General features: G+C 42.2%; 1 protein-coding gene across 1 annotated transcript in view; it reads left to right on the plus strand.

Moving 5' to 3' along the window:
- camta1a (calmodulin binding transcription activator 1a) overlaps window positions 1-27,195 on the plus strand; it is a 393,330-nt gene that overhangs the window by 204,299 nt on the left and 161,836 nt on the right. The window contains exon 5 of the mRNA XM_042492229.1: window positions 17,434-17,569. Within this exon, the coding sequence (XP_042348163.1) occupies window positions 17,434-17,569 (136 nt within the window). The remainder of the gene's footprint in view (window positions 1-17,433; window positions 17,570-27,195) is intronic.

Here is a 27,195-nt window from a genome sequence, read left to right on the forward strand (position 1 = left end):
TGCTTCCCCCTGGGTCCCATCCCATCATATATACACTGTATGCACACACACTCGTACACACAAATGGTTCTCATACTGCACGACTCTCAGTCAACCCCTGCACCTGGGGACTGGGCGCGTAAACACTCGCTCTCAAGGTTGAACCCAGGTGTTTCATTTCCATTAAGGCCCCTCATCACATTCACAGCCTCCTCCCTCTGACTTTGGTCATAACACAGACGGAATAGTCATTAAATTTCAGATTACCTTCTCTTTGCCTTTGTAGATGTTGAGATGCACAGGGTCTATTTTAGATGTCTGTCTATGAAATAATTATCTCCCAACTCTCTGCCCCCGACATCTTCAAAAGAGGATGTTCCATTGATGATATTTGCCCTACATCATAGCTTTGCTCTTGCCGCGACTCTAAAACCCAATATAGCGTAATTAAACTAACAAAGTGACATCAATAAAGACAGAAGTGCTCTGTAATTACAGTCTGTGCTAGGACATCATAAGCAGGCAGTGTCATCACCCTAACGAAGGAAATAAATCGATGGCAGACAGACAAAGCCCGCTTTACGATCCCCTTCTCCTCTGACACACAAAGCCAACCATAAACACGAGTAAGGCGAGAGTTTAATGGCAATCTTAAAGTTGCAGAGGCCACTAGCTTGTCTTTACTGCTCCTGCCCAGCAATACAATGGGTGCCTTGACACTTTCACCACTCCCTTCCTCTCCTTCATTAGTTGTGTTTCTCTCTGTTTCTCCCTTCAGCCTGCCTTTCTCCCTTCTTCTCCCCTCCTATATGGTGTCTGGTCTCCTCACCCTCTGGAGACACATGAGTGGCAGGCCTCCCCCCGTAATAACTGTGTATTCCAATTCTGACACGGTTGCACAAAAAACAGACACACGAATAGACACTCAAACGCACACACAAAAATAATATGTTGCAGATTTCGAGATTGGCATTCCCACGTTACCTCCTTCCTGCAGAGCGCCATGTGGACGGCAAGGCTAAATGTCAGGGAAAGATATTTAATTCCACATGCACGCACACACATGCATTCACTCAAAAAGCCAACACAGCCAAGACACCCCACGCTGATAATGTGTGGAGTGTGAGGCTAAATGTCAAGGGATGATGTAAATTCGCATGATTGCTTCTAGAAGTAGTTCATCACAATGCCAACGCCGGCCACAGCAGTGTCTCATTGTCCTCCAAGAATTCCGCCAAGCGAGACAGTGGAGCTTCAACAGGAGCAACAGACCATGTTTGTGTTTGTGGTAGGGTTGCTACGGTCATGAAAAATCTGGAGAAGTCATGGAATTTGAAAAATAGCAATTGCTAGGCCTGGATTTTTTTTTTGATAACTATATGTTACCTGAAAGTTTTGGAAAAGTCTGTATAATTACACATGATGTGTTCAAGGATCATCAGGAAATACAAAATCAAATGATAACTTCTGTTTTTACAGTTTCGGGCTGTGACGAATGATGTAATATTTGGTGATGTTTAAAAAAATACGTTTTCTTTAAAAATCGCCAACAATATTTAAAGAAAAGAAATTTCCAAAATGTTTTCTTTACAAATTGCTGAAAATGTTTCTTTTAAAAGGCCTTTAAAAAATGTTTTTAAAGAAAAAAAAATAAAACATGCTCACAGGTTTGGAAGACATGTTTTTTTTTCTTTAAAAATCTCCAAAACATTTTAAAGATACAAAAACAAATGCCCTCATTATTTTTTTTAAAGAAAACATGCCCTCTTAAACCATGGGCATTTTTTTGAAAATAATACATATATAAAAATATAGTAATAAAAAAGAACAGATAAGGAGTATTGATGGTCTTGTCAGAGAACGTCTGGTCTTTAAAGTTTGCCTCTGAGTCATGGAAAAGTCATGAAAAGGTCATGGAAAGGTACTGATAAAAATCTCTATGAAACATGTTGTGGGCGGTGATGGCTGGGGGTCCTTTTAATATATAAAACCCACTGTCTCTCCTAACCACGTGCTTTATCAGGGCTGACCCACTTTCCTGAGAGACACATAGTATAAATTCACAGAGGAAAAACATTTAGTAGATATTTTCCCACACTGTCTGTGTTATACTTCACAGCTTCCTGCTGAGATTAACTCTGGTTACATCCCAGCCTGTCGCATGCTAACACGAGGGAGTATATAGACTTACATCAGAAATAGGGATGTGTGTCATGTTTTAGTTTTGCATAACATTCCTCACACATTCAACACGGTCTCAAGGCGACAGCGGCGGATCTCCCTCCCCCCTACACATCCTTCGATCAAAGAAAACCCTGCGGAATATGATATTTGAAAGAAACATGAGCAACTGATGACTGTAAAGTTGTGTATACTACTGTACTAACTGTACGTACCACATTGATTTCATTCAGGTCTGCCTTTGCCAGGCCCTATATGCGGCACAGAGCCAGAAGCAAACTCTTTGCCATGCTGTGGCTGTTGCCTTGACTCCCCCCCTCTTCCATTTCTCACAGCCTGCTTGCTGAGGTGACTGATGAGCAGACTCACTGGTGTGTCAAATATGGGGGAAATAGTCAATCAGCTAGGCCGGTGTGGCAGGCCTGCGTGCTGCTGTAGTTTGGAAATGCTGCTGCAGGAAGTGTGTAAAAGTCATGCTCTGTGCCAGACTGAGGATAAACATTTTATGGTTTTGGAATGGGGGGGGGGTTACACCTTTTTTCGTCTCTGGAAGGCATGGCTAGATGCTCATTGCATCTGTGTTTAGTCCACCCCAAGCTGTGTGGGATTTATTACGCTATGCCTACTATCATGCCAGCCGAGTGTGTCTCTGACTGTATATTTATGTGTGCGTGTGCTGTGTGTCTGAGTATGTTTTTTAAGAAACCAAAGGAGCAAGGGAGGAAAGAGAGAATTTGTGTGTGTGCGGATCATTTATGGAGGAGAGAGCGTTGATGTGATTTAGTGTGTGGGAGCTCAATGGGCCACTGAACTTGGAAAATGAAAAGGCAGAGGTGGCCATGATTAGAGGTGTGCCTTGCTGACTACTTTATGAGTGTATTCAGATGTGTGTGTACATGTAGATGGCTGTGGAAGTCTGTAGCCGGACGCCGGTAGATAAACACAGCGGGACACACACAGTCTATCATCTTCATTGTCTGAGTAAAGCCCGTCCACGTTTTTGTGTATGACCAGGAGAAGCAGGGTTGACTTATCCACTGCTTCGCTCAGTCACGCTGTGTGTCGGTGTGTGTGTGTATGTGTGTGAGGTCCTGGCCCCAGCTGATGCATCAGAGACGGAGCAGAGTGATCTCAGACATGTGCCAGGGGCCAAGGTCAAGGGTCATCATATACAAACATACCCAGAGAAATTGAGTGTGAGGGAGCGTCGGGGCCTGTGGGACCACTTGACTAACACTCTCACCCATAACATCATATACCACCACAGCCCTCTCACTTTCATCTCTCCTTTCAGTCAATCTCACCATACATTTCTTTTCTTTTACTCCAGTTTGCCTCCATTCTGGGAATAAAAACAGAACTTCACTCAGAAAACAAAACATATCAAAAATGTATATGATTTCATAGTAGTGTCATTATAATAAGTAAAACGTTAAGCATTCACTTTGGGAAAAAACTCATTTATTATGTAACATTTTATATACATTAATCTTTTTTTAATTGCCAAAGGGTAAACAGGATTGCAACGTAATTAAAAAACTAACACTTTCTCTGACTTTCTTGGTTGCCAGTATCAGCCTGTGGATGGATATCTATGTAAAGAACTAAAGAAAAATTTTCACAAAAATGTGATGTTTGCACACATTCCCAAGTGTCCTGCCTTTCTTCAGTCCTGCTACAGCACAACAGTGTGCAACATTAGCTCACAGCAGCTAAGAAATGGAGTCAGCTAACAACAAACAAAAAAATCTGCTCTTATTTTTCAAAATTAATTAGATAAGAATCTTGTTAATTAAAAAAGAATAGATTCTGTCCTCGTTTTAATTGAAAAATGTAAATTTCTGCTCTTTTTTTAAATTAATGAGATAAGAATCTGGTCTCATAAATGAGAGCTGTAATTTTGTTTCCCTCCTTATTCTGAGATAGTGATCTTGATCATTCAGAAGAAAACATGGCTAAATTTCCTGAAATTAATAATTTTGTTAATTTAGAAAAAACAGGGCTACAGTATTGTAGTAGCAGTAGACAAGCACAAAAGCCAAGATGCCAGGGCTCATGAAAGAATGAAAAACATTTTCGACTGATATATTTAAAACATCAAAGTTAAACATCCATGTTTGGTTTTTATGGTCTCTTTATTGGTCTCTTTGTTTTGACTTACAGACATGATAAAAGTATTTTAACCACACGCTCCACTTGCTGTATTGTCTGTGACAAATAATGTCAACTTCAGAAACGGCTATGCTTTGTGTTCAGCAGAGTTCAGCACCATCCACCTCAGTCACGCACTTACATGAGGATTATTTATTTATTAGCCTATGCCTGGATGCGCATCCTTCCATCCGTCGCCAAGAGAACTGCAACCTATCTGTTCACCGTTCTGTTTTATTGTCAATGGCCAAAACTTGAACTGTGCCGAATATCCACAACTTCTACAGAAAGAGCACGGCCTTCTTTTAATTGCCAATAAGAAAACAGAGCTAGCCATCATGTTTTTTTGTTCATCTTTTTTTCTTTACTTTGTTTAACTAGGGTGCAGTAAATTCACTGAGCCCGGCTGCTATTTTCCATGATGCCCTGCTCCACACTGACACAGTTGCACACATTCACAGTTGAAAGCTTCCCAATGCAACCACAGTCTGATCTTTTGGCCAGCTGAGCAGCTTTAATCTGTTTTGTAGAGAATTGGATCACACTGATTGCCCCACACACTGCTCTGCTGCAGCAGTCCAAAGGCTAGTCAAAGCTCAGCTTGATGATCAATAAATTAACTGATTGCAGAGCAGCCACTGCATTTTATGAAAATATTTCCATTGAACATTGCTTTTAATTGCCAGCAACTGAACAGGAGTGACCAGCATGTGTTTTCATTTGATTTAGCTGTTGCCGGAAAGTAATGCCATCGCACTGACATTCTCATTGACACACAGTATATCACCACTAACCCTTTCAATGCTATGACTCCAAGATTTCAACTACAGGCACTTTTACTCTTTTCAACCAAAGTGTTTCTAATTATGTTGTTTCTTTCTTGTGGATAATGCTCATTAATCAACAATAGATGGCGGTCAAATGTTGAAAACAAATCTAAAAACAGAAGTCCAATTATTCAGTTAAACCCTCTGAAATCTAAGCAAATTAGCCTGATTTCTTCCAAAAACATGGGAAGAATGCAATGAAAAAAAGAAATCACCCCTAAATTAGCAAGAAAATAGTAAAAAGTGCAATAAAATTAGTTAAAAAAACAAACATAAATAAATAAAAAACACAAAACAAAGAAAAAGAAAATCAAAAAAGAAAACAAGGCAACAAAGACTTGGAAAAAGTGCTTTAAAATTATTATAATTCTATAACATAATGTTAAGTATATAACTATGATACTTTACCTAATAAATTCCCAGCTTTTTAAAAATAATTTGCTAAATCTACTATTTTTTTGCAATCTGTAGAAGACTTTTCTTACCAAGATTCTTATTGCCTTTTCCCCATATTTTTTTTAAATCTCACCATCTTTTTCTTAGGTTTCAAAGGTTTAAATACATCTGTAAGCAACACAAGAAAAGTGATACTGCTCCATGTTTCAAAGGGGTTAAAGAGATAATCTTTTTTGTTTAACCACTGAATTTTCTGGGAAACAGGACTTTGTTTTTTTACTCGTCTACACCTGTCATTTTCCCTTTTATCTCATATCAAGACCATACACGACGCAGTAGGCTCTGTTGACGCTCTGTACTCAACATTCTGGCACAGGTTGTGTTTACGGAGGCGAATCACAGTGTGTCAGTGTTTGTGTAAAATCCCCACACCACACACAGGGATCAGAGAAGAAAACGAACGCTATGCCGTGAACTTCATCCCAGAATCCAATCCGAGCATTACTGCGGAGGTGGCTTGGACTCCAATATGTTTAGCGCTACCTCGAGACCGTATCATCTCTGCAATGCGAGCAATGCCTGAAATTCGATTTGATCTGCATGGCCACCATCACTTGACCATGGCTGATGTCCGTCCTTCTCCCCCTCGCTCTCTATCTGTGCCTGAGCTGCCGCTGAGCCCTGGGCTCCAATTAATCCCATGATGCCTGGCTGTGGTTGGTATGGCGACCAGACAGGGCACAGAGAGAGCTGTGATTCCCAGGTGAAAGGTGGGATAGACTTTCTGATTCGCTCCAGCACACAGATAGAGTTACAGCTCAATTTCAACCTCTCGCCCTCACTGGTCTATCCTCATGACTAAAATAGGACCAAGAAACGGGAGAAGGGAGAGGAAGAAAAGCTTCTTCTCTTTTTTCTCTGTTTTCCTGTCTGTCTCTTTCCTCTTTCTCACTCCTTTTTTTTATTACTCCCTCTTTTCAACCCCCCTCCCATCGCTGTGCTGATGTTTTTTTTTGTGACGGAAGGGACTCTGAGATGTGCTTTATAGCTTGGTCAGCTTGTAAAGCGGCACTTCTAACTCCGTCTCACTTTAAAAAGTGGAGTTTTTTTGACCTCGCTGGCTCTTTATCCGTCCTCTTTTCACTTGTTCCCACTGCTTGTGCTTTGTTCTTTTACCTTTTTTGTGGACAAGGCAGGATTTGTGAATTAATCATAAGTGGTTCAATAGCTGGCCTTAGCTGTGCTCCGTCACTGGGGGGGATCAATAGGGGAAGGTCAATGGCACTGTGGTGCTCTGGAGGAGAGACAAGGAGGGCCATGTTTAGGTGATCCATAAGCTCGGTCTGGCATGAGCCATGATGGGGAGGAGAGCCCGTCCTTGCCCATCCTGTCTCTGTCCTGGACTGTGGAGATACGGGCAATAGCCCTCACTAAAGGTGGGCACCAATGTCCTCTTGTCTTCCACAAATCCAGTAGCGCGTTCAAAACCTTTTCCAGCCCGTTTTAATTCCAAACTTATCAAATAACGCCGCAATGTCAGTGCTTTTGGCGTAAATGCTTAATGCCAAAAGCTACCTTTTATGCGCACATGCAAAAGCCGCTGGACGACGTCAGCTGAGAACAGTGCTGGACAGGAACTGTTGTAGTGTTGTTGTACACCAGTGGGTACCTGCCGCATTCACCCAATATGCACATGGATGGCATCACATGAGAATGGAATCGTACCAATATACTTCGATTTGTTATTTTACTTAATTAATATATTATATTACTTATTATTCAGTGTGCTTTTGAGTTAACTTGCCTGGTTCTCCCTTTACTTAAAAAGATAAATACACAGCTTTATGTTGAAGTAGTGCATTGATTTCAGGGAAACAATACCTTTAGTGGAAACAAGCCTTGTCAGGTTTAGGGGAAACTTGTGGATACAAATAGAACCCATTTTTATTCAGATATCTTGTGGCGAGTGTTCAAGGGACAACTTTAAAAATGGCCATGTCAGTTGTTCTCTTGCCAAAATTTGGAACTTTATTAAGGTTGTTTCCTGACAAGCAATGCCACCATGGTTGGTACAAACAGATACCTTATATTGTCTAATTTCAAGAAATACCTCTACCTTTGTGCTTGCCTAAAAAATAACTGCCACAGCCTCTTAAAGAAGTTTTGTAATGAATGCTAAAGAAAGATGCTTTTTTTGCTACTTTTGAAGTTGGTGCTACATGGCCAGAGAAAACAGTGGAAGGGACTGAAGCCTTTACTTTTGGTCAAGAGGTAAAAAAAAACCTTACAACTACCAGAATGCACTGCACTCTAATGAGGCAATAATCACTCCTGCTGGTAGGTGACATAATGTGAACTCGTTCGTTTGACACAATGGCTGCTAACTGATAACAAACAATCTCATATTATAGTAAAACAGTAAGCTGAAACATGTTTCTGAGGACATTTGAGGCGAGAAATAGGCAACACAGGAAAAGACTCTTTGTTTGCATTTGTTCAGCGCTGCTTGGTTTTATAATTTGATCTCAGTATTTTCAGCCTCTGGTGCCCACTTCCTGTTCACAAACTCTCATTAATACAGCAAAACAGGGCACTAAAATATGTTTCTGAAAATATGACAGGCAAGAAAGTAACATAATCTTGGTTTATATTCAGTCAGCACTGCCTAGTTTTACTGTTTGATTAGAGTAAAACTCCAATGAATGACACATTTTGCGTCATGCGGCAGAGTTTCGCTGGGGGGAGTCTGGGATATCTGGGCACTGGTTAGACTGAGGGAATTTTACCACAGTTTATTTTCACACACTCTACCCACATTTTTATGATACAAAGCTGGTTGAAATTCTGCAAAGTATCAATTTATTGATAAGTAATATCAACGTACATTTTCTCGGTGCGCCATTGCCCATATCATTTGAGGATGATGCCCCACTTTGAGTAGTGGTAATGAGATGGGATAGATATTTTACACTGATTAGCAATAATAATAATATTATATAGCTGTTCCTTTTTATAGCACAGCTATATAACATTATCTGGTAGGCTAAAATGAACCTTTTTGGACCAATAATAATAATAATATGCAAATTCATATAAACCTTTGCCAGCACAGACAGGCTCAAGGTCTCAGTGTTTTGCAGTTTGTCATCCAGCTTTGAGATATATGTTTTGATCCTCTGTCTTTTACTTTTTACCTTGACCTATCCTTACTTTTTATTTCCAAACCAGCTTTTGCACTTTTATCCTAAATACTTTCAGTGACACAAGTCCATGTTACTTGATGAGTTTGGCATTAATAGAAATCCAGTAAAGAGGAATAAAAATCTTTGATCCTCTGCTCTGAATTGTGCTCTTGAAAAGTACATGACCACATCATTAACTTGGTGGCTGAATTCTCCTGCTCCTCGTTTTAATAGAAAGCAAGGTTGTTGTTACTAATAATGAAAACCTGACCTTTTCCTGCTGCACTCGAGTTCGACTCGGATTTAATTGCATTAGTATTTCTTGCCACAGAGGAACGTAAGCTCCTAAAACAGCAACTCTACCCCATGACATAAAATAAGGCTGTGCGCAATTCCCTGCTGCCCATGCATTATTGAAAGTACAAAAGCATCCGCTTTACAAAGTGTCATAATAAGGCAGTGCTACAGGACTTAAGTCTACACATGCCCGATGCACACAGCATGTAGTTGTCAGCAGGAGCCGGGGCAATAGAGAAGCTCGTTCTGATGGCACCTTTTATTTACAACGCACTGAGACACACCGCGGATGATTTGTGAAGATTAGCGGAGAGGATGCGAGGTATGAATCATCGTCTCTGTAGTCGCTATTTCCAAGTAAGCATATGCATACTGACTAAAGGCTGAAAATAGCATTCACCACAAATATGATGTGGAAGCCTTTTGAGCAAGCAGTTGAAAGTCATCAACATTTCAACCCAGTTAAACACATTATATCCGCTCACACACACACACACACACACACACACACACACACACACACAGGACGACAGTGTGCATTTCAAGTGAATAAGAAATGTCTTCACAGCCAAAACCTTACAAGCACCGAAATTCAAATTCCATGTCACCTAAGCTGTACATCAAAGCTGCACATTAGCCCCTTTGCTGCTATGTATGTGTGTGTGTGTGTGTGTGTGTGTGTGTGTGTGTGTGTGTGTTGACACAGAGAATGGAGCGTTGTAACCAGTGTATGACATGGCTATTTGTAAATAACGTCCCAACCTCATCCACTGGCAGGAGCTGAGAGCTTTAAGTCTGAGTAGTGACGGCAGCCTCCCTGAAATGTGCATGAAACCGGCTTAGCGCTATCAGCGCAGCATCACCGCCAGTCACCAGCCTCCCTCTCATTCTGCTGGGCTGCTGTGGACCAGATAAGAGCAACACCACCATCAAACCCCCCCTCCCCTACTGCTTCCATCCGCCTTATGTTGTCTCCCAACACCCTCCCACACCAATTCACCCTTATCCTCTTCACAAGGTCTTATAGGGACAGAGCGACTGACGTGTAGCTACGACCGTAATTTATATTCTTTGTAAATTGTCTGTGATTTTTTCATTGAGATAAGTGCGGGGGGAACATCTGTTTTGTGCTGGAGGGCAGCGGGCCGGGGCCTGAGTTCTGTGGCAGTCATCGGCAGTATAGATAGAGAGAAAGAGGGGAGGCACACGATCTGTCTCCCTACCCTGAATTACAACTCCAGGGGCCCCGCTACCCTCTCATCATTACCGTTGTATTTAGTCGAACACATTTGGTAAACAAACATTGCGCTCCATCTGTACAGCCTTGGAGACATCATATTTGGAAAACTTCTTGATTCATCTCAATCTAATTCTCTTAGTCGATGTGACCGTTTTCGCTCCTTAATTCTGTTTAAAGACGACCATTTACCAGACAGCCCAGAGTAGAGAGAAAAAAGATTAACATGTAATGGAGAAAAAGGGATGATGCGATGTGATTTAAATGTTGCATAACTTGTTCCAGCTGACTGACCCACCACCCCCTTAATTACCATATATAATTAAGCATTCATGGTTGAAGGCTGAGGCCACTCAGGACTCGAGGAGTAAGATCTGTGGGCTTCGCAGTGACCAGGCGGCGAGGCCTCATTGGCAGTCAAAGAGGTGCGCGACCTGCGGCGTCTCGACATACGAACACTAGCGGGGGAGTTGGAGGGTTCAGAGCAGCGCAGACAATGAATCTCAATCCTGAGGCCGTGGCAGATTTACATTTAAAGTAGTTTTAGAGAACGCCCCACTTCCTGATGCATTCTTTGGCAGGGGCTGAAGGGAGCGGCTTATCTGCGAGTCATCAATTGCACGTGATGCGTCCAGATAGAAGCTCCCAACGCGGCGCCGGCACCTTTCTGCTCACACATCCGGCTCAAAGATGATGTGCCATCTAATAGAGCACCGTTGCTTGAAGTCTAATTACATTACATGTGGAAACACCTCTGCTCAGTGTCGACAGCTCCTTATATGTGCGTGTCTGTGTGTGTGTGTTGCACGCACACATGTGTTTTAACACATGTGACCTATGTTTTACCTGTGATTGACAGAAGCGGTAATGACCAGCATCAGCGTGTTATTGATGTTCTGTCACTCGTCTTGCTATTAATGTTATCCCTAGATGGAGCAGCAGGGTTTCCACAAACTTGGTGTGTATGTGTACATGTGCCTGTGTGTGAGTGCTCAGGGGCGTATTTGTGCCTCATATTTATATTAATAGGGTTGGTGTGTGACGCCGAATGTATGTGTGTGTAGATGTGTTTGGATGAGTAGTAGGTGTGAGTGCAGTTGTTGACACAGTGAGGTAAAGGCTGTGATGGCTGAAGGCTCTGATGGGTAATTGAGAACAGCAGGTGTCGCCTCCCTCCCGAGCCACTTCAGGCCCCAACCAGCTCACCCTCCGATCTTCAAAGCCTCTCCGGCCCAGCTCTCCTCTCCTCTCCTCTCCTCTCCTCTCCTCTCCTCTCCTCTCCTCTCCTCTCCTCTCCTGTCCTCTCCTGTCCTCTCCTCAGATACACAAACAACCACAAGGACACACAAAATGACTACCAGTAAACACAAAATCACAAAATAAATTGCACAAAATTACCTAAAAGACATCCAAATGACTACAAAGAAACACAAAACAACTACAAAAGACATAGAATAACCTCAAAGAGAGACACTCTCCTCTCCTCTCCAATCCTCTACCCTACAAAGCTACCAAGTGAGTACAAAGATACATAAATCAACCACAAGCAGACACAAAATGACTATAAAGGGACACAAAATGTCCAAAAAAATGACACAATATTAACACAGAGACACAAAATTACCTAACTAATACAAAAAAGTACCTCAGTGGTACACAAAATAACCTCAAAGAGACACAAAACAATAAAAAAAAGATGCATAATGGCTACAAAGATACACAAATCAACCACAAGCAGACACAAAATGACTACCAAGGGACACAAAATTACCTACATAATAGACATTTACTGCAATGATACAGAAAATTAGCTCAAACAGACCCAAATGACTACAAAAACACACAAAGCCACCACAGGTCGACACTAAATAACCCCACAGAGACGCAAAACAAACATAAGGAAACATAAAATAACCTAGGAGAGACACAAAACCAGAAAAAAGGTGCATAATGACTGCAAAGATACATAAATCAACAAGTAGACACAAAATGATCACAAAGGGACCCAAAATGACCAAAGAAATGACACAATATTACCATAGAGACACAAAATTACCTCAATGGTACACAAAATAACCTCACAGAGACGTAAAACAAACACAAAAAGACACAAAACCACAAAAAAGATGCATAACAATTACAAAGATACACAAAAAATCACTAAGAGACACAAAATGACACAAAAGTCTGTATGCGTCCCTTATGTATGAGTGGTGGTGGGTCCCTTTGCATGTCTGTGCCCAGGGGCCCTCTCCTCTCCTCTCTTCTCCTCTCCTCCTCTTTACTACTTTACTCTCCTCCTCCTGGCTACACTGCCAGTTGCGCTTTCTGGTGAGAAAAACAGCATGTATGGTATTAATCAAACCCAGGGCTTCATGGGGAATAGGAGGGGGGCTCGAGCCCAGCTATTACTGCTACACCGGTTCACCAAGACTGAAATATTTCATTCTCTCTAATCCTTTTGACAAGAGTAAACTTGATACAGTTGAGTGGTTCTAAGTACGGTAATACAATAATTTCATGTATTATAAGTAATATGTTGAGGACGTGCTGTGATTTCTTGGAGTTGTTTTGTTTTGCTGTTTTATGAATAGCTAATAGTTGCCACAAGTAAGTCAAGATTTATAAAAAAAAAAAGACAGTTACAACTTTACTTCAAGCCTGTTTTGGTGATTAGAAATCACAACCAAATCGAGTGCCTAAAGGTAATAAATAAATTAACAGATCAAGAAACTAGTTAGCATGTAAACAAATGGAAGCATACAAGGATAGATACATTAACAATAAATACATAATGATGACAAGAACAATAATAAAAAAAATAAAAAGGGGGGGTACATCATTGATGAAGTCCATTTCTCAGCAGCTATCTCTTTGTGAAGAATCAATTAGGTCCCAAAAAAGAGAAAAAATTAAAGTAATCAAAAAAATATCATGGGAAAAGTGAAAAAAAAAATTAAGTTTTACTTGTGACTTTTTATTTTGTATACAAACAAACAAAGATATTAAAATTATAGAGTTCCTTCCCCAATGGCCATATTTCACAGGCATTAATTGCTGGTACCAAACAAAACTATGTACATTGCAGAACAAGAGGGAGAAATGTGAGTGTTGCAATTATGCACAGGTTTCTCACATAAAGCCTTATCTTTGGGGTTTTACAAAGTCAGTCCATCTCGTCCAAATATTGGTCATTTAAAAGTTTTCACAGAACAGTTAAGGATTTTAGGATGATTCACTGGAGCTGTGGGTTCTCCCCACTGATCGCTGTAGGAACAGGAGAATCTCAAACACAGATAGCGCAGATTTGTCGCTCTCTGTCTGTCTCTTTCAGCTGCTTCCCCGTCTCTCTGTTAGTGCCTATCGGCCATTAGACAGTGAGCCTGTGAGCGCCGCTCTGCCGCTTGTTACCAATGCCGAACACGTCACCAACCTCATAAACCCCCCACCCTCCCCTGACTTTTTCAAATGAACAAATCTGATTGAGCGAATGCCATTACCTGGGTAAATGAATGATTCCTAAAGGACTGGACAAGGCCTAACACCACCCTGAGGGTAAAGCTTATTATCGCTGCAAACTCCAAAGAGGAGAGAGGCGGCTGTGGAGCTTGTGTGCACTTTGTCAGAGGGCCTGTATTTCCATATTAATCTGCCACATTTAGGCATCTGAGACAGAGAGCCTCCTGTCACGCTTCTTTGATAACAGAGCAGTTAGCTTTTTCCCCTCATGTATAAATATGTATAATTCTGATAAGATTAATTGAAACGCCTAAGTATACAGTAGTAGGAGATGAGTGGGAGGGAGGGAGAGGGAGACAGCGGAAGGAAGACACATTATGTTGCCAAAGCATGCATTTTAGCCTGGCCTCTGCCTCAGACCTACTCCGGGTGCCCAGGCTCTCTCCTCCGGGTCCAAAGTGCCTTGAATTGAAAATAGCATCTACCTAACAGTCCCTCAAAAATAGCTGAGCGAATACATTTTTGCGCAGAGCCGATAAATACGGCGTGGAGCCTCTGACACCGAAGCCTCACCCCAATTTCCAGTGCTCTGGAGGAGATCAGATAGCCCTGTGTCATTTGATTTTCTGCCTTATCTCATCTGCGCCCATCTTTTTGTCTCAAGCTGAGCTACATTTTAAGAAGCACACACTCCTTGTATCTTTTTGAAGGACAAAACCCCAGAACGATATTGAAACAAATAATAGGATCGCACTGTTAGAAAGAGGGCCATTCTGCTGTTTGATTGATACCAAGTGCTGATGTAGGCATGTCAAATGAGTGTCCTTCAAGCGACATTTGGGATGCAAATCTGTATGTTGCAGCAAAAGTTCTCAGCTCATGAGTGCCGTTTATGACGGCGCCTCCACGCTGGTAGACATTACGGATGCTGTAAACTAGAACACAATTTATACTTTGTGTGTATCCCACACAGCCATTGAGCAGTTCCACTTTTCAAACTGACCAATAAAAATGTCTGTTTAATAGTTGTTTTCTGCAAAGTATGCTGAGTGCTAAACAAGAGAGGGCAGTGAGTGAGGAGGAAACAGCAGGAGAGAGGGAGGTGTGGGAGAGTGGAGGTGAGGGATCCTGAGACAGATGAAACGAGCAGCTGAGAGAGAAAGCACACTGTAAAATCTGCCAAGTTGATTTTACTTTTATGAATCAAAGAAACCATTTGCCTTGAAAAATGTAAAGTAAAAATAATAAAAATAATTGCATATTTAACAACAATAATAATAATAAATATAATTATTCATCTAAATTTATGTTTACTTTATATCTTATTATTAGGTTTAAATAAAATGTAGTTATTGACTTAATATTGTAAAGGTGTTGCAACTTAAAAATGACTAGTTTATTTGAATCAATCTGTCTGAGCTATATATCTGTATTCTGCTGGTTGCAAACTAGTCGATCATATTTGTTTATTCTACAACGTGTAAAGAAAAAAGGAACTCATCATTGGCTAAAACCTCTTTGTCATCATCAAGTGATCAGATTACCTTGGTTTACTTTTGTGACCAAGTTTTTGTTGTTTCTTCTGTTGTTTGGTTTACTAAAGCTGCTAACACTACTACAACACACTACTGCTAAATGTTGAGTAAAGTTAACAATTAGATGTAAATTAAGAATGAATTAATATTGACAGTTATATTTACTTTCTTTTTTTCAAGGCAATCAGTTTCCATGATTATTTTAGGTAAGATCAACTTGTCAGATTTTACAGTGCAGATGAGGAGTCGGGGTGAGGGAGGAGACAAAGACGGTCCCCAGTGCACAGCTTGAGTCGACTTGACGGCGAGAAGAGAGAGGAAGGGAGGAGGAAAGGGAAGAAGGGAGATCAGTCAGGAGTGAGCACGTCAGTGTGTGAGTGGCGTCTCTCATTAGAAGGTGCTGTCAGGGGCCACAGAGGGGGGACTGCAGGGACCCCACCTCCCCCCCCTCTCTCCTCCCTCTCCACCGGCCCCTGAGATCCGGCCGGGAAAATGATTGATGAGTGATACCAAGATAAACACACGCCCTGGCCCCCAAAGGCAGCCCTGCAAAATGATGCATGCAGCGTTATAAATAAACCAAGTGGAAATAAAAAAAAACTTTACAATAAACAACAAAACAATGCAAAACAACTTATTTTGAACATTGTTTGAGACGAATCAGCCCCGCTTTTGTTCTTTGCTTTGATGAGAGTTTTTTGAGATTTTTGTTTGTAGTCCTACACTATAAAATCTGACAAGTTGATCTTACTTAAAATAATCTCAGAAACTGATTGCTTTGAGAAAGGAAAGTAAATCTTAATTTATTTTTACTTTACATCCAAGTGTTAAATTTACTTGAAATTTAGCTGTAATTACTTTATTTTGTTAAGTTGTTGCAACTTAAAAATGACAAGTGTAATTGCCTTGCTCTTTTGTCTTTGCGACTTGGCAGAATACAGATACTATCTAGCATATTATACCTGGTTTACCAGAGTTGCTTAACAGTAGGAAGATTGATTTAGCTAAAGTTGCCATTTATAAGTTGCAACAACTTCACAAAATTAAGTGAATATAACTAAATTTAAAGCAAACTTAACAATCAGATATAAAGTAAATGGAAATTAATAGTTATATTTGCTCACATTTTTCAAGGCAGTCGAGTTCCAAGATTTTTTTGAAGTAAAATCAACAGGTCAGATTTTACAGTGTTTGTGTCTGCGTGAGCCTATATGCATGTGAGCAGTGAGCACAAAGCTAACAAGGCTCACCAGCTGACTGGATGGTTAAGCCCCCCTCAACAGTTACACTGCTTCCTCAGCAGCTTGGGCAGGCGGCTTTCCCACTCATTCACTGTGAGGCCCCAAACACTGAGGCAAACCTGTTCTCATTTGGGAGAGCTCCAAATCATAGCAGCTGTGTGTATGTGTGTGTGTGTGTGTGTGTGTGTGTGTTGGATAAGTGCGTGGGAAACGGATGTGCAGTGTGGCATATGCATGGATTCGTACCGATGATGCATAGCCACTCCACAACACACACAAATACAAATATAGCCCACACAAAACTATGCTCACTAATTGTCGAGTAAGTCATAAATGTTTTATGCTACACTTTCTGTTAATGTTTAACGCTGAGCGCCAAATGCCTCTGTTACAAATCGAAGTGGAAAGGCAGATTATCATCAAATAGTTACATTATATCATTATGAGCCTACAGGCTGTGGTCTGGTGGAGGGAGAATGAATTATGAATGGAGTGTGAGGGAGGATCTTCGCTTCCCCCCAGGGACTTCCAACACCACAACTCATTTAAGTTGGATGAATGAGCGATAAGAAACGAAGCCCCCCCCTCGCCACACACCCCCCATGCTGCTTGCCTTACACACTGCCCTTCATGTAATTTACTCTGCGAGAAGGAGTGTCATTTTAGCGGCTCGCAGCACACACACTTCTCATTGGGAAGAAATGTATGCTGAAGGGTGCTTTGTTCATTGTCAAACTGTGCATACCAATGCTGAAAAACACCATAAAGAAGTCTTGTCATCTAAGTCACTGGTGCATTTTCTGCCTGGCGCAGACTCGTGTCGGGCCTCTTTGTACATCTCTAAAATGAGTCCCCGAGCTGTGCTGTAGCTTTGCCTAAAAATTCTTCTCATCTCATCTCATCTTTTTTTGCTCTCCCTCTCTCTCTGTCCCGTCTCCACGGATCCAGGCCGCAGAATGGGTCGATGATATTGTACAATAGGAAGAAGGTGAAGTACAGAAAGGATGGCTACTGCTGGAAGAAGAGGAAAGACGGGAAGACCACACGGGAGGATCACATGAAGTTGAAAGTGCAGGGAGTCGAGGTGAGTGCGCTTACAAGATTTTGGATTTAGAGAGAGTGAAACAGGCGGGTGGGGGTGTGGATTGGCGAGAGCCAGCCTTCACCCTGACACAGACAAACACAGGTCTACAGTGAGCTCTCCCTTGGCTGTAATGGAGACAGTCACATGCTGCAGTCGGCCCGTGTCTCCAAGGAGTCTTACCAAGAAACAATGCGGCACAACAATAGTTTTCCCTGGGAAGCCAGTGGAGTGGAACCGATTGTTTGTACCTTATTAAGGCTCTGGATGTTGCCTTTGCTCCAGAGAGCCTACATTAATCTTGCTGGCTCAAAGCAGTACTGTGGAGCTAGCATTCCCTCACCTCACTCCATGTCACTCCCCATACCAGCCGCTGCCATAAAAGGCCCAGATGTATCTGTCCTTGGCTCAGCCAGGTTCAATCTTGCTCCACCTGAGGTGGTGGCAGTGCAGTGTGTTGGCACCCCCGGCTGATTTATCAGCAGTCCCACATATGAGACCAGGCAAGTTTCTGCCCCAGACTCCTTCACTTCCTTTGCTTTCAGTATCTAAAGTTTGTGTTCTGGTCTCTTTCACATGTTTAGCCACAAGCACAGATGCCAGAAGCACAGGAGTTGAGATAGAGTAGAGTTAGAGATGTGAGATTTCAGTCTCCCGTTCGTGTGTGTGTGTGTGTGTGTGTGTGTGCGTGTGCGCGCGCACGTGCACCTACACACACACAAACACACGATTCACGTACACATAGCCACACACCTCAGGGAGTGGTGCTGTGAGTCTGTGTCACACAGTGTGACAAAGACAAAGCTCAGGCATTCTCCCAACAGGGGCTCTACTCTCTGTTTGTACTCCTCCAGATATTTGTCACTCCAAGAAAATGGCCTCTTCCTTCGCCTTTGCCAGCTCAGTGTCATCTCTGGTCCTGCAGTGGTCTGATAACCTGTTGGGACTACGTACATCCATCCTTTTGGACTGTTACATATTTTTCCAGTTTCTGACAGTGCTGGATTTACTGGAGGTTTAGTCAGCCACCTTGCATTAATAAGGCTGTATTAACAAAGTGAACACAGACTATGTACAGTAATGTTTAGCATACTTTGTCAATACATGTAAAACCTGTACTGACAGGCGCTCTGCCCTTTGTGGTCTGGTGTCCTACATAAAGGGCAGAACTGGCACTTCTTAGTGGCAGTCGACTTTGTTCAATGTTAACAGCAAAACAGAAGTACAGGATCTATATATCTCAAACTACTACAATGTATTTTTTGGTTTTCTTCAACAGAATAGGGTCATACTTGCCAGTTTTACTTGTGTTTTGGGGTGAGTTTACCTTTACTGACAGCTCTTTCAGGTTATCACACTAATGTGTAACATACACTACAAAACTTCAAGAGACCGCTCACATCTAAAGACACTGCAAAGGTTTAGTCAAACACTTTTTACAAAGACTGGAGATCATGCAGGGTCACTAATTGCAAAACTACAACCATACTCCTTTTAAGATTATTACCCCTGCTCCTGGTGGAAAATATTATTTCAAACTTTACTGTACTTTACAAGCTTTACAATTTGAATTTTGTTGCCTCAACTTCCTACCAGTGTGGTGAACTGCCACACCGTTTCAAAATTAAGATTTCTTAGTTAAAGAAATGCTACAGATCCACGTTGAATCAAACACTGACTCTTTTTTCACGAGAACTGAAACTTGTTCATGTTGGTTTGTTGCTTCTGGTTTGGTGCTGGAGACAGCACAACTATTGGTTGACAATTTTCACATGATTGAACTTTACTATTTGCAAGAGCCGGGACTAAAAACACCGTCATATTAAACATGTTTGATTTTATTGTAACATCATGACGAGAGAGTGGCTTGGATTAAGATTTATGACAGTTTACACCAAATAATCAAGATGAGGAGAGCGTGCACCAACTGAGGCGAAACTCTCATGATTGCATGATGACATTGGAAATTGTCTGCAACAGCAAAATCTCTTGAAAAGTTGTTTGTTGTAAGTTGTAAGGCAAAGATTGCCTGTGTGGTTGACGCTTTGGCCAGCTTCGGTTCTACCCAGGTTCTAGCCTCCATTGCATATTTGTGAATTTCTGGCATTCAAAGAAATATGGCATCATGACTGACCTCTTAAGTTCTGTCCTCAAAGTGCCCCTCGAAGGAAAACCCTGGGACAGTAGTGGTACGATATGGTAGAAGTATTCACTGGCTCTTTTCTGGTAGACATGGCTTGTACAGTTAAAATCTTAGTTTCTTTCCAAAACTAGTCTTAAAGCATGCATTAACAATATAAAAAAGCATTTATCTAAAGCAGAAGAAGCTAGAAAGTTGTAACAGATCAGTTGAAAATGTCCCCACATCTACCTTACTCCTGCTGTCTGCTATATCATCGCGGCCCACTTCAGCACACGTAGAAGCACGCCCCCCAACAGAATACTGTACTGTATTTCACTGTCCTATTTCCCAGCATCAATGCCAGTCAGTGCTCCTTAAAAAGGCGGCCGTTTTTCTTCCGAAAAACTCTCAACTGGAACATCACAGCCACTGTATCTTAGGTACCTCTCTTGTCCAGTGATAGCGCATGTTCTTCTGCGCTCTTGTAGCTGTCACAATGGAAACATAGTGTTACAGTGTAAAAATATCCAGACCTCTGTGACCAACAGTCTCAGCTTTATAAAAAAATATTGAAAAAAGGCATTTCCTGGCAAGCCATAGCTGAGTAGATTCACTCTAAAGGTGAGGAATCACGCAGAATAAAACAGAAAAGACTCCTGAATCTAGGGCAGTACTGTAGATTTACTTTATGTGCTAGATATTGTGCTATATATATTCTGTGTGGTCCTGTTGACTGGCCACGGCATGTCTGATATGTGTACCATAATGTTGCACCATAATGCTGCACTGTGGTGGCAGTGTGGTTTGAATATTGGCCAGAGTGAAACAGGAGCAACATGTGCTGGAAACAGAATGGGCCCTTGAGTGTTTGAAGAATGAGCTTTTTCTTTACATCCCAGTCGACACTTGACAAGAACACTGACTAACGACTGGTGACTATTACAGTATTTAATGTCCATCAGTAGCAATAAGCAGTCAGAGGCTGAGATGCAGTTGTCACATCACTAAACCTGTTTTGCACAGTATGCAGCAACACAAGATAAAGAATGAACTACAGTGTAATCATGAGTCGAACACATGAAGACTGATGGCTGTTCACTGAGTGTAACTCTCCAGCCTGTGATTTTGCTCAGTAGGCTCCAATATGTTGTAACCATTCTAATTTACCAGAGCTAATTGCTGTGTGAGCAGCAGTGCAAGGTGTGAAGGTGAGCTTAGAGTAGAGAGAGAGAGAGAGAGAGGGAGCACAGGTAGATATTGGGACCATAGCTACTGCTTAATCACATACTGTACATGGAAATACAGTGCACACGTTGTGGTGAGGAAATAAGATGATGAGACTGCACATTCTCATGTCAAATCATCATGTTCCTGCCTTGCAGTGGACCTCCGTGTCTATACACAATGCTCTAGGTATCCTTCTGCATCTGCTATTGACATTTCAGTATGCCGCTGCCGTGATGTCATCACAAGCGGATTGCACTGCACGTGGTTATGTTTAGGCAACAAAAGCACATGGCAACCAATGGTGGAACGTCAATACATGCTGGAACGGATGGTTAGGTTTAGGCAAAGGGGCACATGGTAATGTGTAGAAAAATACATCACATTCAGATGGGAAGCGAACTCCCAGGATTTGTTGGCTTCATCACTGTCTCTTCCACCCTCCCTATAGGGACCTTCGTGCTCCTTATATTTCCTCATTATCGCATGACACACAGTTCAGTGTGGCCTCGTTCTTAACTGACATCGACCGTCTGCGTATCATGCTGCTGCGGTGCGTGCCGTCCGGCTTTCCGGCAGCATATTATAACACTACAAATGGTTCGGTTCGGCTGTGTTTTCAGCTGACAGCGTCCAGCAGCATATCATATGGATGCAAAAGGTGGCTATTTGTGTTGGGATCTTATGCTGAGAGTACTGCAAAAGCGCCGCTGATGGGGCGCCCATTCGATCATGTGGTAGAGTGGGCGTCCCATGTACAGAGGCTGAGTCATTGCTGCAGCAGCCCAGGGTTTGCTTCAGGTCATCCCCTCTCTTTCCCCCTTTTACACTTAAGATGTCCCATCATAATAAAGGCAAAAACACAAAAAATCTTTTAAAAGGGGAGATGAGAACTTCGTAATGAGAGTGGGCTGGATGAGATCATGTTGTGTTTTCCTGTACACATCTACATCTTGCAGCTTTGCAAAGCCTGAGTCATGTCCTCTAAACACCTCACCCTTCAAGACTGACAGAGAGAGGCGATCCATCACTGCTGTAACCAGCCTGTGATGGGAACCATGACCCGTCATGCACAGTCATGTTTACTCTAAGCACATACAAATGACTTGACCTTCTCTACTGAAAGTATGAGACCTCAGGAGAGGATAAAGAGCTATCTATTTCTGCTTACTACTCTATTTAGAAGAAGAGGAGAAGGATCCATTTAAATACATAATTCATACCACACCTTCACAAGGCAGAAGACAAAGAGTTGACATAACTTGAGCATAACCTCAGTTGTTTTACAGGGGAGTCTTTACATCACTCACGCTGCGCTCTAGCCGCTCTGATTCCCCAGCCGCCCAGTGCTTAATAGAGGTTCTGTGGTTATTACATGGGCCAGGCTTAGTGCGCAGAGAGGACAAGTGTTGTGGGTGGTTCAGGCTAGTGATGTTCAGTGGCTCCGGCAAAAGAAAGGCTGCGAGTCCGGGAGCGAGGGGCCTTCTGGGGCCTGCGAGAGGCAGCCTAGCGTAGCAGGAGTAGATGTCAGTGTGTGCTGCTGTCCTGTCTGCTCCGCAGTGCTGGCTCAGCAGCCCGTGTAAACCCAGGCTCTACTCCCTTTCTCCCTCCCTCTCTCTACCTTTTACTCTCTTTGAGTGTCTTTCTCTCCTCCACCCTCTCTCCCTCTCTGTCTTTCATTTCCCTGTCTTTTAATTCTTTTACTAGATTTTTCATTGTCCTGCCCTACACCCACCTCTCTTTCTTCTAACTGCCCTTTCTCTCCTCCTTCCACTACCCTCCAAGTCCACAGTCCAGACGGACAGAACCTTGAGTTGGGTGGTAATGCTCCCTGTTCCCTAAAATTGGAGCGCGGGGCATGTTGCGGCATTAGCGCTTAACAGGCCGTGAAATAGCAGCCTGCCTTCCTGACGTCTCCCCCATCACTCCAGGTGAGTTGGCCAGACGGCTGGATAAATGAGCAAGCAGCACCCCTAGCAACCAGCATGCATTTGGGGCACCTGAGGAGAGATGTCCATCAGTGATTATCTCACCACACCCTGCTCTTACCAAGCTCTCACCAGCTCCTGGCCAAACTTCCGTGGGGATCCCCGCAGCCGCTCTAATGAGGACGTCCAGCGGCTGTCTATCAGCCAGGATCCTCTGTTACACCATGTTTTGATTGGCTTTATTCTCACAGAGTGATGTCATCCTAATTCAGGCTGTAGGTCTCAAAGTGTGCATATAGCTCTAGCATCCCCTGGCTTCTTGCAGTGAAATAGCAGAGACCTCAAACACATGAGCTTTGACAAACTCCATCTGATCTCCGTTCTCGTTGAGCTCCTACCCCAATGCTAGCGCCTCTTCTTATCTGATTAGCTGTTAATGTCGGCTTAACCCCTCCCCCATCTCCTCCACCCCTTCTCTCCTTTCTCCCCATTATTCCTAAGCTTTAATAAACTCCCTAAAATGCAGATCGATTTTCTCTTAAGTGAAGGTGGCAGTGCCTCTGACTTATTTCATTACCACAGGCTAATTATACCGATTGAAATGAGCTTCTCCTCTTAAGGTGTGCTGTGCTGCTCTGCGCCCCCACGCTCCCCAGACTTTAATGCCAATACAGTTCTTCACCACTTCCCTAACTCCCGTTCCCGCTTTGGCTCCACCCCGCCATCCCCTTCACCCAACCCTCTCACCCTCCGCCACCTAAATAATCAGCTGGTGCGTCCTTAGCCCCCGTAACTTGTCATTTCATGTTGGATCCACCCTAATGTGTGATTTCAACTGTGCAACTGTGCAATGAAGGAAGGTAATGGAGCATGCTGGTGGCTCAATCGCCTCTGTTCATTGATAATAATGAAGACAAATGTCAAAACATTAGTTGCTAATGTTGTAATGGAGTGGATGCTAGTGGATGTGCGCTGGATGCTACACTGCATTGGCTTTCAATATCACATGACCTTCAACATTTAGCTCTTTTTACCTGTCTAGCCCTTCATTTTGCTGCAAATCAAACATTGATGGTTTTTGGTCCATCCAAGCACATTTATATCTGAATTCAAACAACTCTCTTGAGGCTTCATTCTTGACTTTTTTTTGTCTGCTAGTTAAAACATAACGGAAAAAAATAACATCCCATTATTTCGTGGCTGCCTCTGAGGGTTGCATTAGTGAGTTAAAGTCATACTGGCTTCATATCTGTGAAATAGAGTTGCTTATGTGTTTTCAGTAGCAGTGGTAGCACTGATTTACAGATGCAGCAGCTGATATCAGCAGATTGCGAGGCCAGATGTGAGAGGGCACCGAGCAAACCACTGTTTCTGCGAGGAGGTGACACTGTACGTGCTCTCCCTCCTGCCCCTGCTCCAAGTCAACTGTGAAATTAAGATCAGATTACTGATACAGGCATCGCCCAAAGAAAAAAAGTTTGTATTTTCCATTTTTATTCAAACTTAAAGGCTGTCTTTTAGACAACAGTCAGCTGCCTGCTCTGTAAAGACAGTAAATCGATTACTGTTTCCATTGTCTTCTCCCTTCTCCTGGAGCCTGCTTTGTTATTCACTATTTTTTCTCTTTGCTTTGGAGCTCACACAGCTATAGCTCTTCCTTTTTGAATTACCAGATTGATTACTATGTGTGATATTTCAAAGAATGGTTACCATGGTTATGACTCCTAACCTTCTAACATACAAAAGTGAAATAGTCAATGAATGGGTGCACTGGCACAGGAAGTGTGTTGTTTCTTTTTTTTCTCCCGTTATGCTAATACTAAGTAAACATAAACATTGCAGAGAGAATCAGGGCTCAAAACACCACTTACATGTGCAGGGTAGTGCACGTAAAATTTGAGCTGTGCATGTGATTCTCAGGTCTACATGCATCAGTGCATGTAACTTGCTGCCAAAACACGCATCCAATGTGACACCTTTCACACGCTGTCATGTCACAGTTTATGCACACCGCATGTTCCTTTTCTCATGTAGGGTAAAACACATTCATGACAGATAGCAGAGCAAAAAGATGACAATGACAGTGCACAGACAGACAAAGAAAAGCACAGTGTACCAACATAACAGTGTACCTGTGTAAACACTGCACATTGCGGTAAAGTTAGTTTTCAGTTGTTTATTTGACGGAAATTCAACCCCTTTCACCTGCTTCAGGCTGGTTAGATCACCTCTCAGTCCTCAGTTTAACTGCTGGGTGCTGACTTTAGGATCATCAATTTATTACTATTTAAAAAAAACACAAAAAACAACTAAATTCTTCTCATATTACATAGATTTTTTGTTGTTTTTTTGATTATAGAAAATAATGGCAGTTTTTTCAATAATGTGTCCAAGTGACTCAAATGTAAACTCAAATAATTTTTCACCAAAATGCATCCCTACGTAGGACACACTTCCTCATATGATAATACTAATAATAATAATAATAATGCATTTTATTTATGGGACGCTTTTCATGCTACTTAGAGACACTCAACGTAAGTTAAAATTATCATAAAAAGAGAATTTGAGAATCTTGTGCTTTTTCTATTTTTTAAAAATAGTTCTTTGAAAAAAAGTCATGAGAAGTTGGTAATTGAGGTCAATATTCAGTCCATAATATTAACGTATTAATTAATAAAGTGCAGAAAAAGAATTGATCAGATATACCAAGTAGTGCAGGAAAAAAATGTTGCAGGTAAAAAAAAAAAAAGATTATTAAAACACTAGTACATGCACACAGAAAAAATGAAGCCCTTGAGAATAGAAAATGCTTCACAGTATAATAATGAACAAATCACAGTGTACACAAATGAAATTATTACCAAGGCTTTTATTAGAAAATGCAGCATTTAGCTTTAGATGTTGCCATGCACAGGATGTAGGTGATGAGCCAGATATCCATTTTAGTTATTGTGTGATTTTTTTTTCATCCTGCACAGTAGATTAAAGCAGTAATCCTCTCCGCAGCATAATGGCTTAATGGGGGTTGTTATGTTGTTATTAGCGACTGAACCAAAGCCTTCCCACATGAACGCCTTACCCCCAGCATTGGGAGCGTCCACTTTACCCATGGTTTTCCTTTAAGACTACAGTAATTAGTTTTCCTCTCTTACTTCTTACAATTGCCGAATCACTCAGCAGCAGTTAAGCCCTCAGTCTGCCTTTCATGCTGACCCCGCTATCACCGTTTCAATCCAGCAGCCGGATTTGAGGGACTAATTTTGGAAAAGGGAGGGAATGCAAAAGGGTGCCTGTCAGAAAGCTGTGCATTATCGACAGCTTCTTTTATTTAATTTACCACTTGTTGCCACATGTTACTGTGTAGTCATGCTGAGACAACTCCACAGGGGTCCTTTTCTTTATTGTGAAGGGTTAGGAGGAAATGTCCTCAAGAAAACGGCCTGAGAAATATTTTGATTTGTCACAAAGCTTGAGGAATTTGACTTCCATTTAAAGACCAGCTCCCCACTGCAGCTCCTTTCTCGGTTCCAGTGAAAAAGGGGGAACTGTCCGGCAGCTGCACTCTCCTCCTTCATTGCAGCTGTGGTAAAAACCAATTCAGGAGAATAATGGAGCTCAGAAAAAAAGCGGGAGTGGAGATGACTGGAAGCCATATGGCTGTTTTCATTCTTTGGGGACACTTGCCCCAAAATCATTTGAGACCGAAACAGGGATGCTTCCCAGTGCTTCGCCTGTCACTCATTATCCTCATACTGTTGGTGCACCAAATCAAGTGAATTTGCCAGCGTTTGATATGTGTAACCCCCATGGGAGCAGCAGAGCAGAACCAGCTCCAGATATGCAAAGAAGGGGCAAGAGGTTTGCAGAGAGGGTGAAGAAAACAGAGCACTGCAGGCAGCGAGCAGGCTTTGCATGACTCTGTGTTTTGCTCTTAGTGTGCGAATTCTCCTTTTGTTTGGTCTCGTGAGCGAAACACAGATCCCCGGGCAACACGGTGCTGGGGTTTTATGCAAATGAGCAACTTTCACCAAGACTTCTCCCTTCTGCCATCTCTCAGATCCAGGCCAGAAGAGTCTTTAGAGATTCATACTGCTCACAAAAACACCACCACCAAGTGATACAGCATGCAGTGTAATGTACCGAACGGCCCACCCTGATCTATACCTGAAAACATTGCTGAATTCAGTTGATTCGCTTGAATTTTAAAGGTGGGAGTTGAAAGGAAAGTGGGTTTCAACTCACCTCCCTTATGTCAGGGTGCAAGTTCTTTGCAGAATCTCTGTTTAATGATCTACAACCAGCTTTTGGCTGGTTCACACATTTTCTGTCTACAGGCCAAGACCAAAGGGTCA

This window comes from Plectropomus leopardus, chromosome 8 (genome assembly GCF_008729295.1).
Source record: "Plectropomus leopardus isolate mb chromosome 8, YSFRI_Pleo_2.0, whole genome shotgun sequence".
In the NCBI taxonomy this organism is placed as follows: Eukaryota; Metazoa; Chordata; class Actinopteri; order Perciformes; family Serranidae; genus Plectropomus; species Plectropomus leopardus.